Source organism: Camelina sativa, chromosome 15 (genome assembly GCF_030686135.1).
Source record: "Camelina sativa cultivar CO46 ecotype springtype chromosome 15, ASM3068613v1".
Taxonomy (NCBI): domain Eukaryota; kingdom Viridiplantae; phylum Streptophyta; class Magnoliopsida; order Brassicales; family Brassicaceae; genus Camelina; species Camelina sativa.
Window position 1 is genome coordinate 16,081,081 of NC_141894.1, and position 19,619 is coordinate 16,100,699.

The 19,619-nt window shown below is 32.1% G+C and overlaps 1 protein-coding gene and 2 pseudogenes across 3 annotated transcripts; all 3 read right to left on the reverse strand.

Annotated features, from left to right (window-relative positions):
* Positions 1-5,456: 5,456 nt before the first annotated feature.
* Positions 5,457-6,921, reverse strand: LOC104746995 (uncharacterized). Its single transcript, XM_010468558.3, has 2 exons — positions 6,535-6,921; positions 5,457-5,924 (listed from the first exon to the last, which is right to left on the reverse strand). The coding sequence occupies exons 1-2, from the start codon at positions 6,763-6,765 to the stop codon at positions 5,736-5,738; spliced, it is 420 nt and encodes a 139-aa protein (XP_010466860.1). The 5' UTR covers positions 6,766-6,921; the 3' UTR covers positions 5,457-5,735.
* Positions 6,922-9,183: 2,262 nt separating this feature from the next.
* Positions 9,184-11,506, reverse strand: LOC104748537 (putative F-box/FBD/LRR-repeat protein At2g05300 pseudogene; annotated as a pseudogene). Its single transcript, XR_015581651.1, has 4 exons — positions 11,417-11,506; positions 10,221-11,249; positions 9,916-10,071; positions 9,184-9,801 (listed from the first exon to the last, which is right to left on the reverse strand). The product of XR_015581651.1 is annotated as a putative F-box/FBD/LRR-repeat protein At2g05300 pseudogene (transcript).
* Positions 11,273-12,963, reverse strand: LOC104746996 (putative F-box protein At3g23950 pseudogene; annotated as a pseudogene). Its single transcript, XR_015582893.1, has one exon. The product of XR_015582893.1 is annotated as a putative F-box protein At3g23950 pseudogene (transcript).
* Between the last annotated feature and the right edge of the window lie 6,656 nt (positions 12,964-19,619).

Consider the following 19,619-nt stretch of genomic DNA (forward strand, 5'->3'; position numbering starts at 1 on the left):
ATGCATTTTGCATGTTTTTTTAGTCCAGTCACTTAGTAAATAATGTTCTTCGAGAATGTATCACGAATTGTGGAGTATATTTTTATTTAATACTAGTAAGTATGTAGTTAGAAAAATATCATATTTTCTTAAAATTAATTACTCATCATCATCACCTTGCTAAAAGTTGACTAATCCTTTTATATATACAACAACTTGAAAACAAAACCTATAGACATGGTAATTTGGTTACCTGTCCACATCGATCATATAGATGGCATTATTCTAAAATTATGTTGAAAAGTCAAGAAACGAGTAAATTGTTTTCTTTTGTCAAATTATTATTAGTCTACTTTGTTGAAAGGTAACAGTATTAAAATTAAATACATATATACACCATTCAGAAATCTGTTCTTTTGTTTTTTAACATTATTCACAATCGAATGTTCTTTCGGTACATAATTTACTAATTTTTGTATATATAGTAAAAAAAACTAACCTTTCATGATTTTTTAATAAATATCTTATATAAATTAAATATTTTAAAAGAGAAAAAACAAAATGTATTTTATGAACAAACTAATTTTTAATTAATATCATAAAAATAAGTCAAATATTTATGTGAAATCATATAATTATAATAAGACATATTTGTGATATAAGGCCAACAACGCTTCAACTGGATATGACAAGGTTGTTTTTATACAAATATTTAACAGATGTATCTTATATAAATTAAATATTTTAAGAGAGAAAAAACTAAATGTATTTTATGAACAAACTAATTTTTAATTAATATCATAAAAATAAATCAAATATTTATGTGAAATCATATAATTATAATAAGACATATTTGTGATATAAGGCCAACAACGCTCCAACTGGGTATGACAAAGTTGTTTTTATACAAATATTAAATTAAAAAAGACCCTCTATCTAAAAAACATAAAATAAGTAAATTAGTGAAGGAACGTGTCATAGAACTTATGTTTGTCTCTTGTTAAAAAAATCAAAAAGGTAAAATTTTAACAGTAAAAAAAAAAAAAAAGAGAAGGAAAGTTATAAAAATGAGAGAGAGAGAGAGAGGCGACCGCGAAGGCAATTCAACGGTTATTCACCTTTTTCATCAGTGATTTTAGAGGGACGATTTGTCTCGATTTTTTCGGCGATATGGACAGTTTTCTCCCAACTTTTCTGACGGTTATCTCCATGTTGCCCTCTCAATTGCAACGTGATGCAACATTGGCAGTTATCAGGACGCCCTATATATATACTCCAAGTCAGAATTTGAAGTTTCACACAACCCAAAACCAAGTAATCACTTCACTTCTTACTTTTCTCTTTCGATATTATAAAGTTCGTGTGAAAATGGTAGATAATTTGAGAAGAGCGATACAAGACATCAATATGGGTTTTGATGAAGAACCAATCGCTCTTCCGGAAGCAGTCGTAGCAAGAGCACAAACGGAAAATCGTTTCATCCTTATGGGAAGACCGGTCATGCCACGTCGCCAAAACCTTTGTTCAATCATCGCTTCTATGCCAAGGATTTGGGGCCAACCGGTTTGGTCCATGGGCGTATTATCCCAGGGAATCAATTTCAATTCACATTCTCTTCTGAAGAATCCATGGAGATGGTTATCAGACGTGGTCTTTGGGCTTTCAACGATCGAATGCTTGTTCTACAACGGTGGACTCCCCTGAATCCACCCCTCATCAATTTCATCCAGATCCGAGGAATACCCTTTCATCTCCTCAATCGTGAAGTTGTAGATCTTCTTCTCCTGCAAGAGAAGATAGATTCAGCTCATGATAGCTGCGACAAGTGCAGAAATATATAGTAAAATAAAAATTTTATTAACTTTACCTTATGCCATATGAGAAATATGAGCATCTACAACCCCAAGCAAAAGCTGTAATTCATGAATCAGGGTACCACGTTCACCGAAGGGCTGTGGATGTGCATTAAAGTAATCTCTCGCATCTCTTAAGGTTTGCAAATGATAGACGGACTGATAATCAGGAACAATGAAATTCATATCGTCATTGCTAGCGTTGTCCCTGATGTACCTACCCACGACTTGACCTAACCGACCATCAAACCTAGAAAAAAACACACAAAAATAAAATAAAATAATATATATCATATTTCATGAATCGAAAAAAACATTAAAAACTTCACATTTTACCAAAAAAAAAAAACATTAAAACTTTACTCATAGTTTAAATATGAACGAGAGAAAATGACACCTTGTAATCTTAAAATAGTAAAATACTAAGAACTAGTTAATACAAATCCAGTACATCGTTTCTTTACTGTTCTTACCGATTTCCACCAAAAGCCTAACGCAGATCATTTTCAATCAAACCAGCAAATTAAATTGTTGTTTTATTCGAGGAAGTGTAGCCTTTTCAATTACAATTCTTTTATTCGTCCAAGTTTACTGTGCCATTTCGAGACTGTCCTTCATCCGAGCCCGGAATGCCTCGGTAGTCTTTCTAATGCCTTCTTCCTTCATTGATTGGTCGGGCTGGGCTACTCTATGGGTTTCTATATCAACAATATCCATAAATTTATCTTGGTTTGTTGATGTTTCCGTCAATCTGGTTTTTCAACATGTTTGAACTTTGTAATCAATTCATATAACTATATTACCAATTTAAATAGTTAAATGCAGTAGAAAGAAAAAACTACTAATAAAACTTTATTAAAATGGAAGAACGAATGATTTGATAGACACAAGACTAGAATACCATCTTACGATAACCCAAAGTCATCCAAGGACTTTGTTTGTATATCACGATCGACCTATATCTCAAAATCTTTCCTAGTGATGAAAAACTTGATTTGCTAAGTTTGAACATGAATAATAATATATTGAGCGCAAATGAAATCGAATCAACAAAGATTCTTATTGAACATTTTTGGTTATTTCAAAACCGGTCGATATCAACTTACGTGGATGAAATAAATAAAAAATAAATAAGCTACGGTTATATATAAAAGAATAAAGATGTATATAGGTTGTACAAAAAACGTGATTATTTTCTAATAGTATTGTTTCTTTACATAAAATTAACTAGAAATGATGTTTCAAACTAAGTACATTTGATGTTCTGGTAAACGGCGGTCATCTCATTTCGTTCTGTACTGCAAGCTTAAAAAAGGAAAAGGAAAGATTTGAATAGTCTCGATGGATATGTACCATAAAATTATAATTTTGGTTGGAAACATGAGACACATCTGATAAAACAAAAGCAAGAATACAAATCAGTTTTCAAAGAGATGCTAAGAATATGGAGGTATAGAGTGGGTGTTCGTATGGCGTGTCGTTTGGCTCGTTTAAAACTCTTTTTTCTTTTGTCCCCATCCCAATATATAACATTATAACTTATACAAAACTCTATAAACCATGCATGATAAGTATGTATACAATTGAGCAGTTGATAAGTATGTAGATTAAAATGTGAAAAAACTCACATTTTAATGGGAGTTTAATTCCACTATGACGTCTATCGAATTTTAATAATACAGTCGATCCCGGTTCTGTCACAACACTATCATTATTGCATTGGTTTTTTTTTTCTCTACCTAAGAATAGACATACTAATTGACAATTCATATTCGTGAATAATATGATCTAGAACAAGTGACCAAATAAAAGATTTGTACGTCGTAATCAAATTTATATAAATTTATGTAATAATAATTCATGATTTCAAATTATTTTTGCCAGCAAAAAGTTATTTAGATTTGGACTATTACAAAAATATATATATTTTTGGTTAGAAAATCCAAAATAGATTGGGTGCGTGGAACCCTCATCCAAAAAATGAATAACATATTTTGTAACATTTGAGAAAAATAAAAAAGAATAATTTAATTAATGGTTAAGAAACATATATCATATCGGCACACGATGTGGCTTACCTCAAGATCATAAAAATATTAAATGCCAAAAGAGATAGCGTAACGGGTGACTCTGAGCCACAAATACTTACGTACGGCTTTAAATAGTCTGATTGAGCTAAACTTCTCGAAGGAGTTTTGCATGTGTGTTCTGGTTTAATATCCGTGTACACCTTGAAGTGATGAAACGTGGCTGAGTCAGAGACATGAGATCGCGAAAAGGTTAAAAACCCCAAACACAATAACTAACACCAAAATTGGTCCAAACTGATAACATAGAATGACAATAGCAAAAACAAAAGCGTTTGGGGTTGCGGTTGCGATTGCATAACGGAACTTGTCTTTTTTTCATTTATTTATTTTTTCTTCTTTTAACCATACTAGGAAGAACTTGGCCCACTGCCACTTGCTAGCTCTTTATACCCACAAGGGGTTATATAGTTTGTTTTAAACAAGGAGAGTGAGTGACTAGAGCAGCTGGAGGTGTTACTTTGTTAGCCGCAACTCTCCTAAATACTCCGTCATGAGTATGTATGTAGTAAACAAAATATTGAGTATTCTTGATGATGATGTTAAAAATGGTTAGTATCGTCCCAAATAGTGGTTTAGAAATCGCAACGCTAAACTTTTTGCTTCCAACCACCTCGTCGAACCGTGTAATTGATCGATAACCGTCAAAGCCATTGATCTCGAATCGCCAATCAAAACATTATAATGTTTTTTCCAGCGTTCTTAATCTTTAATCAGTGAAAGTTTAATTGTTTTTAATGTCGTAAGATGTCGGCACAATTAAGTAACAGTCCCGATTTTGAAGTAAACAAACAAGATATGCAGAACCAGAACATGGGAAACACGACTAGCCATGTCTTGTCATGAGTCTGGACCCATCATTGTACCTTTTCTGTCAAAGGAACCATCACTGTACTTAACTAATCTAATTTACACCTAACCGCACTGTTGTTTCTTAGTGGATTCCCCCAAACGCACATGTAACATTCACCTTCAAGTTATATCAAAAAACAACATTCACCTTCCAACACACCAACCAAGTGTTTCTTGCTTTTCTGATCATTTTAATTTGTTTTAAGGCTAAACCCGCTAAAGATCACTAAAAGTTATCATTAAATCTACTTGTTTAACACTTTTAAAGGCCTTTAAAGAGATACTATATCTTTTATAATTTATTAGATATATATTTTCTTCAACCTCAGCATAATCATACAGCTAATGACCTAAATGACATTTGACTACCATGACTCAGTTTCGTGACATCTGAAAGATAAATCATAAGCAGGATGTAACCAAAATACGAAAATACACACAACGTCTGATTCAAGTTCAAATAGGATCTCTTGCGGGAAGAACTCACCAATAACACAAGTTTTATTCAACCTATCGACTTAAAGTAATCGAGCAACTACTAGGGAGTCTAGGGTACAAACATGTACTCACGTCTTATAAGCATATCAGAACATATATATTCAAAACTAAAGACTTCTTAATAAGGCAAAAGCATGGCAGATACCTTCTTTACGGTTTTAAGTAGTAGTTCGTATTGATGATGTAGTTTAAACAATAAAATCCGAGGAGCTTTATTGAGAGAATACATTCAAAAAATCGTTTGCAGAAAGCGAGTTTACTACAGCAGATGTAAGCTAGGCATAGGAGCAAATCTACGCAGCAAATGAGTTCCAAACTTCCACCAACATATTTTAGGGTTGACAATATCTTCTTCTTTTTTTTTTTTTTTTTAATCTCTTTAACGTGAAATAAGATCCATCAAGGTTTCTAAGACAAAACAACAACAACAACAACAACAAGAGTGTTAGAGAGATGAGTTTTCTTACTAGTGGTTATTGGGTTGGTCCTCGTCTTCCTTGTCAGGGTCGTCTTCTGTTTCTTCTTCTTTCTTCTCTTCCTCTTCATCATCTTCTTCAGGAGGATCATAAGGCATTGGAGGAGGCAACGGTGACTTCATAGGACTAAACTTGGGGAATATATCTGGTCTCCTCCCTGGCTTTGGTCTCTCCCATTCCTACCACAAAACCCAAATATCAGATACATAATATTTTCAATGTAACAGAAAATGATAGAGCAATATTTAACAAACCAGGTAAACGAAAAGTCACCATTGTTGATTATTTGCAGAACATCGATGCACAAGAAACACATCGACAACATAACAATCGGAAATCAAGAACGTATAGAAGTGGAATTTGACTGACTACACTCAAAATTACAGCAAACAAAGAACCAAGAAAACGATACAGAGGTACTCTCAAAACTCGGTATACAATTGTCACTAGATGCAGCTTCTCTCTAATTGATTCATAAGTAAACTAGGCAAAAAGGACTTCCATTATTCACATTCCTGTAACCAAAGAATTCTATACCTGATAACTCTAGCAAGTCATGAACAAGATAAGTCACACAAATCAAAGCTTGAGAGATAGCCTCACAATCTCATACATCACTAATACTTACTTAAAATCAAAGTGGTGAGTTTACAATCTACAGGCACAGAACAAGAATTTGCTCAAGCTCGTGAATTCAAATACAATTTTCAGATTCTAATAGCAATGTGAAATCCCTAAGAATCTAGAGCCCAATTTCTAAAAGGGAATCGAAAACAAAGAGATACTCACAATAGGGAAATCAAGAGGGTTGCGACGAGTGAGCTTTTCTTCCTCAGGAGCCATAGACACCACCTGCAACTGCTTCCTCGTCTTACGCCTCAGAGGGAAGCGTTGAACGGAGACGAAAGAGCAATCAATAGATGTCGTAGCAGCAGCTCTGTTTAGAGACGGTGAAGACAGTGGCGGAGAGAGAAGTGGCAACGGCGACGAAAGCGATGCCGATACATGAAGCGGCGCCATAGCTCCTCCTCTGTTCTCGATGATTCTATCGGTTCCGTCAACACTTTTATTTTTGTTTTTGTTTTTAATATTATATATAAATCAATAACCAAATAGTTTTGTTATATAAAAAAATCAATAAAATAAGTTATTAGTTTTGCTCTACCCACAAGCCACAAACACATTTTCTTCCAAAGTACCTTTTAAACAGTTTAAAACCAAGAGAAAATGACATTTACACCCACTTTCTCCTAAAATATTGACACTTACACCCACTTTCTACTATCTCTATACTTTTCTTATGTCAAATTACAACTTACACCCTCTAACTAAACTAACCTTCTCTTTCTACTTTTTTTTTTCATTCTCATCTCTCTCTCTAACTTTTCTCTTTCTTTTCTAATATTTTTTTTCTTTAACATTTATTTTTTATTTTCATTACTAAATTTTAAGTTTAGTAACTTTAGTTGGTGATAAACATACTAAATTTTAAGTTTAGTAACTTTAGTTGTTGACAAACAAAAAAAGTTAACCTTATACCCTAAATCTTAAATCCTAACACCACATAGACACTAAATCCATATAAGCCCAAAAACGTCAACCTTATATCCTAAATCTTAAATCCTAAACCACCCTAAACTATAGTAATGTTTGAACATGCAACAAACTTGTCAATAAATTTCATCTGGATTACTTGTCCACGTGGTCAGAGTTTGGTGGATAGGCTTAGAGATTAATAATGACCATGTTTGTTGTGTAGTATACTTCTAATGACACTTATAAGTTCTAATATCTCTAATTCTAGCTTAAAAATAGTACAAAAATATTTGGCTAAAAGACATCTAAGTGGCTAAACTATAGTGATGTTTGAACATGCAACAAACTTGTCAATAAATTTCATCTGGATTGCTTGTCCACGTGGTCAGAATTTGGTGGATAGGCTTTGAGATTAATAATGACCATGTTTATTGTGTAGTATGCTTCTAGTGACACTTCTAAGTTCTAATATACCTACTTCTAGCTGAAAAATAGTACAAAAACATTTAGCTAAAAGAAATCTATGTGGCTAATTTAGGGTTTAGGGTTTAGGATTTAGGGTTTAGGGTTTAGGGTTTAGGGTTTAGGGTTTAGGGTTTAGGGTTTAGGGTTTAGACAGATGAAAATGATAAACATGCAACATGCAACATGGATTTAGTGTCTTAAATCCTAACACCACATAGACACTAAATCCATATAAGCCCAAAAACGTCAACCTTATACCCTAAATCTTAAATCCTAAACCACCCTAAACTATGGTGATGTTTGAACATGCAACAAACTTGTCAATAAATTTCATCTGAATTGCTTGTCCACGTGGTCAGAGTTTGGTGGATACACTTAGAGATTAATAATGACCATGTTTGTTGTGTAGTATGCGTCTAGTGACACTTCTAAGTTCTAATATCTCTAATTCTAGCTTAAAAATATTACAAAAACATTTGGCTAAAAGACATCTAAGTGGCTAAACTATAGTGATGTTTGAACATGCAACAAACTTGTCAATAAATTTCATCTGGATTGCTTGTCCACGTGGTCAGAATTTGGTGGATAGGCTTTGAGATTAATAATGACCATGTTTATTGTGTAGTATGCTTCTAGTGACACTTCTAAGTTCTAATATACCTACTTCTAGCTGAAAAATAGTACAAAAACATTTAGCTAAAAGAAATCTATGTGGCTAATTTATTTTGGACAAATTTCTGGTCATGTAAAGAATGAGCAAGATATTATATGATAAATATCCATAACTACTAATCCACATGATTGATATTCAATGTTCTAAATAAATCAATGTTGTTAATTTTTATTTTGTTTATTAACCTCTTATGAGTGTATATGTTTCTGGACCAACACAAAATATGAAGCAAGGAGCTCATGGTGCCTATGGATTTAATTGTGTGGATGTTGTATGATGATTCTTTGGTCTGTCTACATTGGTATCCACAAAAAAATATCCACATGATCACATCCATAGCCACCATTCAACTGCTATTCTTCAGCTTAATGTCTAGATATGCTTTGTAAATTCATGGAGACCTATCCATAGTTTTTATATCCACTAAACTTTGTTTTTTAAAGTGAATAGTTTTGGTTTTAGGTTCAAGGGTTTATGTTCTAGGATTTAAAATTTAGAATTAAAGGGTTTTGTACTTATTTGATCTATGTTGTGTTATGGATAATATGCTATGGATAAAGATCTAACCAAATTTATGTATGTATATTTTGTATGAATAAATACAAGTAACTATCTATTAACAATACTGCAATTGATTATCCACTTATAATTGAACAAATGTTCAACGACCGATGGATACTGTATAATCTAAAAATTCATAAAAAATATAGCAATATGTATCTTAAAATGTAGAAAATATATAATCATAATATATTTTATATAAATAAATAGAAAATTTGTTTTATTATAACAAATAAATATATTTTACTTTGTTAAAGTGTTAACAACTAAAAAGAAGAGAAAAAGAGAGAAAAGAAGGAGAGAAAGAGGAAAAGGGCAAAATCGTCCAAAATATGTGGACACATAAGCAAAAAACTTGGGATAGTATAGGGAGAGTGGAAAGTGAGTGTGGGTGACACAACTCACACCCAAAGTGGGTGTGGGTGTCATTTTCCCTAAAACCAAACCATATAAGTATGAAACTACAAATGCATATCCACTTCGTCTTTTACATAAAACCTCAATTATATTCTCTCTCTCTCTCTCTCGGCTCTCTCTACCCATTAAAGAAAGACGACTTCACATTCGGTAGAAACCCTTGGGATCTTGACTAAGTCATCTTTTGTTGAACTACTAGAGTTCAAACGTAGAGTGAGTTTCTTGAGGGTTGCAGAGTTCTCTAGCAAGTACCATACTAGCTTTGTCTCTGGAGAAAGTCCACAAATTGGGGATTTGAGTTCAACAAACTCGAGCGACGATAGCAAACACTCTGGCACAGGTGCAATGCTAAGTCGTTCCATCTCCCTCTTGGGACACAGAGGATTGTAACAACCAATACGTCCCTGTGGAAATATAATGAGATTGAGGAAAACAAATAAAAAAAATGATGCAATTTACAGAAACTTCTTATATATATATTAAGAGGGGGGGGGGGGGGGGTTATATAGCTAGCATACCTTCACTAAGATGAGGGATTTCAGATTCGGGCAACTCCTAAGAAAGATTAAAAGATCTTCAATACCTGGTGCGTTGAGTGTAAATTACACTGTGTAATGTTTAGACTTACTAAATTGAGGTAGCGGACTAGGTTTTGAGTATCGATTCATCATCACCTAGAACCAGAGAGAAAAAATATGGGTTAGAAACTTTTTTCTTTTTTTTTTTGAAAAAGCAAAAAAAATATGGGTTAGAAACTTTATAAGAACAAAAAGAAATGTGCATGTCCAAAACATGCATGCATTGACATGTTGTGTATATATACCGCAAAAGTTTGTGAACATATTGTCAAAATCCTGATCCTCGAAATCAAAGTGAGACACTTGTGGATGACTTTTGTCTTTGCTTGGCCCGTACCACAAAGGATCGATAAATCAAACTTGTCATTGGACTCTCCAGATCGCTAAATGTATAGCTTTCTGATATGGTATCAAAGATTCTCAAAGAGCACAGCAGAGGAGCATCAATCACAACTCCTGGATCACAATACTCAATCCGGAGATCCCAGAGAGAAGAAGGTCGTCGTGTTAAACGGAACCTCTTCAGTGACCGAGAATGAACCCGATATACGTTTTCATCATTCCATACAACGTCAACCTTTAAGTATTCCAGCACAGGGCAGGACGAGACAAGTCTCTCATAAGTGGTCTCATTGGTAAACACAACATCTCTTAAACGGAGGATCTTTAGACAAGGTAAAGAAACAAGCTCAGGAGCAGCCAAATTCAGCCTATAGAGCCTTAGACACACCAGTGACTCACAAACATAGAGACTAAGTGGCATCTCATGAGAATGATGAGAATAAGCATCTCGAGTAACGTGATCAACCAAAAGACGCTGAACCTTACGCTTAACCGAGGCACCGATCCATGATGTGAGATAGGATGATGCATCATTGCCATCTATATATAACCTGAGTTTCTCTATGCATGTAACCCTATCGGAATCGAAAAACCAGTTACCAAACCTCAAAAAGGCATTGAAACTTGGGAATTTCTTAAAGTCCAGTTTCAAACGAGGAACCAAAAGCCAGAGAGTCCTCCATGTGGTAGATAAAACACTTGTCTTCACAGCTTCCTCTGTGGGAAGATGATTAAGTATTTTGACTTAACAAAGGATCTGGTAATTGGCTTATTCTATCTTCCTTCAACCTCTCAGTACTGAACCCTTTATTCGTATTAAATTGGCTGCTTAAGGTGGGGAAAATGGCTGTTTTGTGGTATTTAGTGGCGACTATAAGATGAAGATGATTGTGGTTGATCTTTAGTTGGATGATTGTGTTTTGTGTGTTTACCTATCAATGATATGAAATTTGCATTTTTCAACCATTAGACTTTGGGATTGTGATAAGAATGAAATGTATAATCTATGAATTTATCCTTGTAATGATATAATGAAATGAAGGAAGATTTCTCTAGAGCTTCAACTCAACTTCTATTAACAGCTAACAGCCTAACACACAATAACATCACGCCCATAGTCAGCTACAATTCGGTCACCAGCTTCTTCTCTACTTCCTTCAGTCGTCCTCTGCAAGTTTACCTCCCACATGTCTGTTCTTTCCTCTTAAAATAAACTCATTGTCGCTAATCAGAATGAAACTTGAAACATAGTATACACTAAGTAGGATTCGAACGAGGGAGATGGTGCAGCCAAAGTGGGACAACATACTGTGAAAAGTAGAGATGGTTAGGACCAGTTTGAACTGATGAGAGAAAGTAACTATAGATGTTCCTCATATACTCGCCGCACTGGTTAAAACTCAAGACGCAACCATCCATACACTTACGAACATCTTCAGTTTCCTTGTGAAGACTAAACACTTTTGTCCTCAAGTTAAAAAGGATCAGACCTTTGTTGCTCCTGCTCCACAAGTAGACGATCTCAGATTTCAAAGGATGCATCACCACAGGGAAATAATCAATACCTAACTCGATCAAAGACTCCAAGCTAACTTCCCAACAGAGCTGCCATTGGTCCTCAGGACCAATATCAGTGTACTTGACCAGCCTCCAAACCCGTAACGTGCGGTTTCCATTCACACGGAACTCGTTGAAATACACAATGGACCCTTCCGAGGTTGTAAAGCTTCTCCTAAAACGCCGTAACTCATCATCTTTTCCAGGGAAAGGTACGATATGACAACCACCATGAACACCATTATGACCCCCAAAGAAATCGTAGGCGATAATAGAACTGGTGAGATTAGAAAGCCAATGAAGAAACCCGTTCAAAGCAATCGACTTGTCCTGACCAGACCACGTAGCAGTATGAAGACAAGGTACAAATTGTCTCCACCACATCCCTGTATCAGATGAGTAGATCATAAACAGGACCTTACCTTCATGAGTCAACAACCACACAACCTTGTAACTCACAACCACACCATTCTCCATCTTTGTAACCAACCCACTCTCACTAAACCGCTCGTTCTTCCGCAATCTCTCAAAATTACGGAACGGAGGTTGAGGGAGTCGAAACCATTCCTGCAACAAAGGGTTCCCAATGTAATACATAGGAGACCCATCACTAGACTCTGCACAAATCGTGACCAACCCATCTGTACAAGCCAACACATTTAGTTTAGTGATCGTCGTCTCGGCAAAGAAACTTACTAGAGATCCTGGAGAACGAGAAAGTCCCCATCTTTCGCATCCATGGTGGCCGACGATTTCAAGAGTTAGCTTGTGAGGGTTGGTTTGGATGATGGACCATGAGGTTGACGAAGATGAGTTGAGAGAGATGTAGAGATCTCTGAAGAAGTCTGAATCGATGAGAGATTTCCATTCTTTGCTCACTGATCTGAATCTCGCGATGTCCTTCAGTGAACACCGCACCAAGACGTTGACCAATGTTTCTTCTAAAATCTCCATTTCTTTTCGTTTTAGAGTTCTTCACTTCTTCTTCTTCGATTTCGATTTCTCCGAGACGACCAAGTTTGTTCTCACCAGGTTTTATGTTTGTGTGTTCCTCCAATACTAAAAACTTGGCAATTGCTACTTTATTGGTATGATGATGGTTTGTGGGTTCGGTTAATTCGGGATTTTAATTAGTAATTATGATGGAGTTATTATTAGTCAATGCATTAAAATTGTGAGTTTGACACATAAGCACAATAACTTTATTTTAATATATATTGATGACATAAAGAGAAAAAAATCTACGGTTTTCTGTTGTGATTTATATTACTCTATTCTTTTAATAAAAATAGGATCAAACAAAGATGAATACAATAATTTAATATTATATAATTTGATACCATTTATATCAAATCTCTTTTTAATTGTGATTGACTATTAAATGTAGAATTCATAACTATTTATGCTGGTTTTTATTAATTGAATATGCTTAATTTATGATTATAAGTGCACTTTATAAACTTATTTTTTAAAAGTTAAAATCCAAAGACATTAACATATCAGTAAAAAATTATAATGTTTTCATATAAATTAATGTAACATTGATTCTCAAGTAATACTAATAGATTGTCACCCCTAACATTTGGTATGTATTAATTCTCAAATCCTTTGACATGCCTAGACTTGCTTGTGTATATATGTGAATGAAGGACAAGGAAAGATCAACCTTTCACAAGACTAAAATTGTTTAATTCAAATTTCAAAAATTTTAAAATGATGAACATTTCTTTCAAGCTTTCACTCTTGATTTTCATTTTGGTTATCATATCTGGTAAGTGTTATAATCCCACTGTTTCACAAAGAGTGTGCTATTCTAGAGATGTTTCTTTGTTTCACAAATAGTGTCATTCCACAATTCCAATGCATTATTTTATATTTCTATTACAATATATTTCCTAGTTTTGCCCTTAATCTATAACTAAATTAACTCATTAAACACTTATTAAATAAGGATATATATATATATATTTTAGTATCTTTTTTAATTTATGTGAAATGTGTCAAAATGACACTTTTTATGAAACAGAGGGAGTAATATAAAGATCGTAATCCATTCCCACAGAAAAAAAGAAGAAGCACATTTAATCTTTTCGACCAAAACAAAAACTTTTTCAATATGCAACTTATATGTTTTTTTGAGGAATTTTCAGAAAAAATAATTTCAACTATGGATGGATCCATTTTTAACCTTCAACTAATTTATCATTAATTAAAAACCGTAACTAAGAGATTTCTACTTGTCGATTCATTTAATTTAATGGGCTTGAGTCATTTGGTCTGAGAAAACAATTTTAAAACATGTTACCTTAATTGGTTTATCATTTGAGAATTTTAAAATGTTTAGTCCTGCGGTGTATCGCGGGTGAAATCATAGTAATGATCGATATTGCATTGATATCTTGTTTGAATTTAATGGGCTTGAGTCATTTGGTCTGAGAAAACATATACCTTTTTTTTTTTTTTTTAGCATATACTTCTTTTAAAACATGTTACCTTAATTGGTTTATCATTTGAATTACTCTATAGCTTTAGAGGCACAAATATTATTACTAGAGAGAAAGTTTAAACCCTTACGAATGATGAATGAATAGATACTGGATTAGACGCAAGGGAACTAACAAGAGCTGACAAGAAATTCGAAGTTGTCACCGGAAGTTCAAACTACATCGGCACCACCAGGACCTTCATGCAAGCCCCACCTTGCAAAAGAGATGTTGATTGTAACCTAAGATGTCCCAAGGGAGCTGGAATCTGCAATAATGGCAAATGTGATTGTCTCTAATTTTTGAAACTTTCTTTGTAAACTTTTATCCTCCTGTTTCGGCAACCAACTTCGGAGTCATTTTCTAGTTATATGTTTGGTTGATAAAAAAATAATTTAAACAGTAAACAAATCAAATAAAATTAACAAACATTTTTTTTATCACACAACTTAACTCGCGATATATCGCGGTAAAAATCTAGATCTACTAGAATAGATTTTATAAAATATATATATTTTCATAAGTCATATTCAGCATATGATTTCATGACATAGTGTTACATCCAAATTTTTTTTTTTTTTTCCACAAAACAAAAAATATTTAAAAATAAAATAATCACATATATGATGTTTTGAAAATTACAAAATAAACAAAAGAAATTTCAACATGTGCTCTATTCTAGTATAAACTGTATTAAAACATTATATCTATATATAATAGCAAACCCACTTTTGGATTTAAACTTTAACCTAACGGATGAGATTGTTTCTATTATCTCATCTAACAGTTTAGAATTATTAATGATCCCAACAGTTGCAAGTTTTGTTTTTTCAATAATCGTGTTTTTTCGTCGTACCCCCATCTTTTAAAAATCGGACCTATTAATTTTTACACTTTTTTGTTTCACAGCTCTATGTTTTCACACCTCTTTTTTTATATATATATATACAGATTTTTATGGATTTGAAAAGAGTTTTTGTTCTTTGAATATTACTAATGATCTCACGCTTTGTTAATGATCTCAAAAGTTGGAAAGTTTCAGTCCAACAATTGTGTTTCTTCGTTGCACCTCCAGCTTTCCATGTTGGCACCCGTTAGTTTCCACACCACTTTTGTTTTACACATCTTTGTTTATATAAAGTTGCAATGTTTTGATCCAACAATTATGTTTCTTTGTCATACCCCTAGCTTTCAATGGTTGCACTTGTTAGTTTTCGCACCTATTTGTTTTACACCTCTTCGTTTTCACACTCTTTGCTTTTACATATATACAGATTTTTATGGACTTTGAAAAGAGTTTTTGTTCTTTGAATATTATTAATGATCTCACTCTTTGTTAATGATCTCAAAAGTTGCAAAGTTTCGGTCCAACAATTGTATTTCTTCGTTGCACCCCCAACTTTCCATGTTGACATCCGTTAGTTTTTATACCCTTTTGTTTTACACCTCTTTGTTTATATAAAGTTGCAATGTTTTGATCCAACAATTGTGTTTCTTCGTCGTACCCCTAGCTTTCAATGGTTGCAATTGTTAGTTTTCCTATCTTTTTGTTTCACACTTTTTTGTTTCACACCTCTTTGTTTTCACACACTTTGTTTTTATATATATACATATTTTTATGGACTTTGAAAAGAGCTTTTGTTCTTTGAGTATTATTAATGATCTCACCCTTTGTTAATAATCTCAAAAGTTGCAAAGTTTTTGTCCAACAATTGTGTTTCTTCATTGCACCCCCAGTTTTCTATGTTGGCATCCGTTAGTTTTCACACCCTTTTGTTTTACACCTGTTTTGTTTATGTAAAGTTGCAATGTTTTAATCCAACAATTGTGTTTCTTCGTCTTATCCCTAGCTTTCAATGGTTGCACTTGTTAGTTTTCGCACCTTTTTGTTTCACACCTTTTTGTTTCAAACCTCTTTGTTTTCACACCTTTTTGTTTTTATATATATACAGATTTTTATGGATTTTGATTTCTTTAAGTATTATTAAAAATCTCACCCTTTGTTAATGATCTCAAAAGTTGCAAAGACTCGATCCAACAATTGTGTTTCTTCGTTCCACCCCCAACTTTCCATGTAGGCACCTATTAGTTTTCACACCTTTTTGTTTTACACCTCTTTGTTTATATAAAGTTGCAGTGTTTTGATCCAACAATTGTGTTTCTTCGTCGTACCCCTTGATTTCAATGTTTGCACTTGTTAGTTTTAACACATTTTGTCTCACACCTTTTTGTTTCACACGTCTTTAGTTTCATATTTTGCATCTCTTCGTCGTACCCCCATCTTTCAAAAATCCCACCTATTAATTTTTCTACGTTTATTCAAACCTCTATGTTTAACACTTTTATATTTTACACATCTTTGTTTATTTAGATAAACTTTTATAAAATACAAAAACAATTTTCGAATTTATTGTTTTCTGAGTATTTTTTAAACTTACAAGTTAATAAATAAAATCATAGATTTATATGTTTATATATTATAGCAAACTCACTTTTAGGGGTCAATTTGAATATAACAGATAAGATTGTTTTTATTATCTCATCTAACTATTTAGATTTGTTAATGATCTTAAAAGTTGCAATATTTTGATCCAACAATTGTGTTTCTTCGTCGTGCTCCCAACTTTCAATGTTCACATTTGTTAGTTTTCGCACATTTTTGTTTCACACCTCTTTGTATATATATATATATATATATATATATATATATATATATATTTACGGACCTTGAAAAGAGTTTTTGTTCTTTGAGTATTGTTTAACACCTCCAAATTTTAATTCTGAGTATTATTTTCTTTCAATTTATTAAGCAACATTGATTCACTCTTTTTTTTTTTGACAAATTGATTCACTCTTCTTTGTTAAAAAATTTAGATTGTTTTATTTATTGATTCATCCATCTAACCTTTGTTTGGTGTCGTTTTCTATCTAACCTGTATCGATCATCTCTTTCAAGTATTAATTAATTGTGATTTCTAATTTTTCATAGATTTACCTTTTAGTCAATTTGGTTGGTTGCAGCTATGAGCTCTTTCTTCTTGATTCTCTTATTAATTTTTATAAATTTTGATAAAATAATAATTTAAATTTCTTTTATGTGAATATTTTTCAAATTTGATTATCTGAATTAACCTATATTTATATATCTTTAACATTATTTTCTTATTGTCACTAAATCAATTTTTCATTTTTATATATACAACAAATATTTTATTTAACTAATTTGGTTAATTCATTTTAGTCATTATTTATGACTTTTATATTATACCGTTAAATCATTACCATAAAATTTTCACTCGAAATCTCTATATAATTAAAAGAGAAGTACGTTTGGGAAAATGTCCGAAATCCTCCTTCTATTTACTCAAATTGCCATTCAATTTTACAAGAAGGAGTAGCTTTATTGAAACTAGGTGCTTCCCCACGCAACGCGTGGGTTGTGGTGTAGTTGGCATTTTCTTGTTTTTTTTTGGGTCTTTTTCGTTTTCTCTTTTGTATTATTTCGTTTTAATTAGGCATATATGGGCTTTGCCGTCACTTTTATTTATATACTATATGTTTATACCATTTCGTTCAGATGTGTATAATTGTGGCGTTTACTTTTTATGAATTATGAAGATGTTGTTTCTTGCTTTTGAGGATCTAATCTTATCATTGACTGATATTGTTTCCAATACATTTATTGTATTATAGATTTTCTAATTAACTGCTTATGTAAACCCTTCATACGTTGATGTTGCAATAATAAGTTATTTTTAAAAAATATCTTCCGTGTAAGTGATTATGTTTGTATGCCCATGTTTTGGTCTAATATCAATAAGATCGTTTCTGTTTTTCTTTAGTTGGCTTTGAAACCAATATTGAGTTAAGCAAATAATGGGTCGAATTATGGTGTTAATAAGTAATATAATTTCTTATGTATATATATATTGTATATATGTGACTATAAATTTAGCTAACTAAAAAATTATGTAATATTTAAATACAATCTTGAACATATATATATATTTTTTTATTTGTGGGAGGAATGTATGAAATTATTGGATAGAAGTTATTTTTGAGTTAAAATACCTTTAATGTCTTTAAAGTGAGTTAAATATTAATAAATTTTTATATGTGTCTTGACTTTTTTTAAAAGGAATACCAAGTGTTTTCTTCCAAATTTGAAGTGATATAGTATTTTAGTTTTCTTATATGATTTTATGAACTTCAATGTAAAAGTTTTTTAAAGTAATAAGTACACTCACTGATTGAATTATAAAATTTGGAGAAATGTTTATTTCGTTTAATCATCTGCTCTTTTAAATAAATTAAATAAGTATGTTGTTATTCCTACAAATAGGACAATATATATTATAGTTTAACCATGGAGTTAAGCAATAGAAATGGAACTTGTGATTGCAAGACAAAATGCTTATATGTTACACATTGATCGTTTAAAAATGAATAGGAACATCTAATTCTCAAATAAAGTTGATTGTTTTGTTAAAACCAACATATGTGAATTTAAATTTAACTATGCAAATTTAAAAAATAAATATGAATAGATTAGAAAGGCAAGAAATATAAAAGAAATATTTTTTTATATAAATAAAATAAAAATTGAAAACAATGTTAAATATATATAATACTTTCTATATTAAAATATAGAATCAAACTCTTACAAGTTACAACACATATGAGATATAACAACATTTGATATTGGTAGGAGAGGAGGAGAGAATGTTTACTATAAGATGGTAATCCAAATTAGATAATGGAGATGAATCTTTAAAAAATAGAACAATGTAATATCTATATATATAATACTTTCTAAATTAAAATATAGAATCAAACTCTTACAACACATATGAGATATAACAACATTTGATATTGGTGGGAGAGGAACAGAGAATGATTACTTATAAGATAATAATCCAAATTAGATAAAGGAGATAAATCTTTTAAAATAAGAACAATGTAAAATATATATCATGTAGTCTCTAAAATTAAAATTTAGCATTAACAATTTACAATGATACTTCATTTTTTTTTACAACTCATACAACAAAAATAAGAAATCAAAAATAACAAAAAAAACGAAAAATGATTCGAGGTATTGTAGAAGAGAATGAGAGAATGTGAAAATGAGATAGTAAAAGAATGTCAATATGAGAGAATGATAGATTGAGAGAATGCTTATTTATATGATAAGAAATGATGGAAGTTACATTTAGAACTATGGAGTTATAATAGTAATTTATTGTGTTTGAATAGAATTGA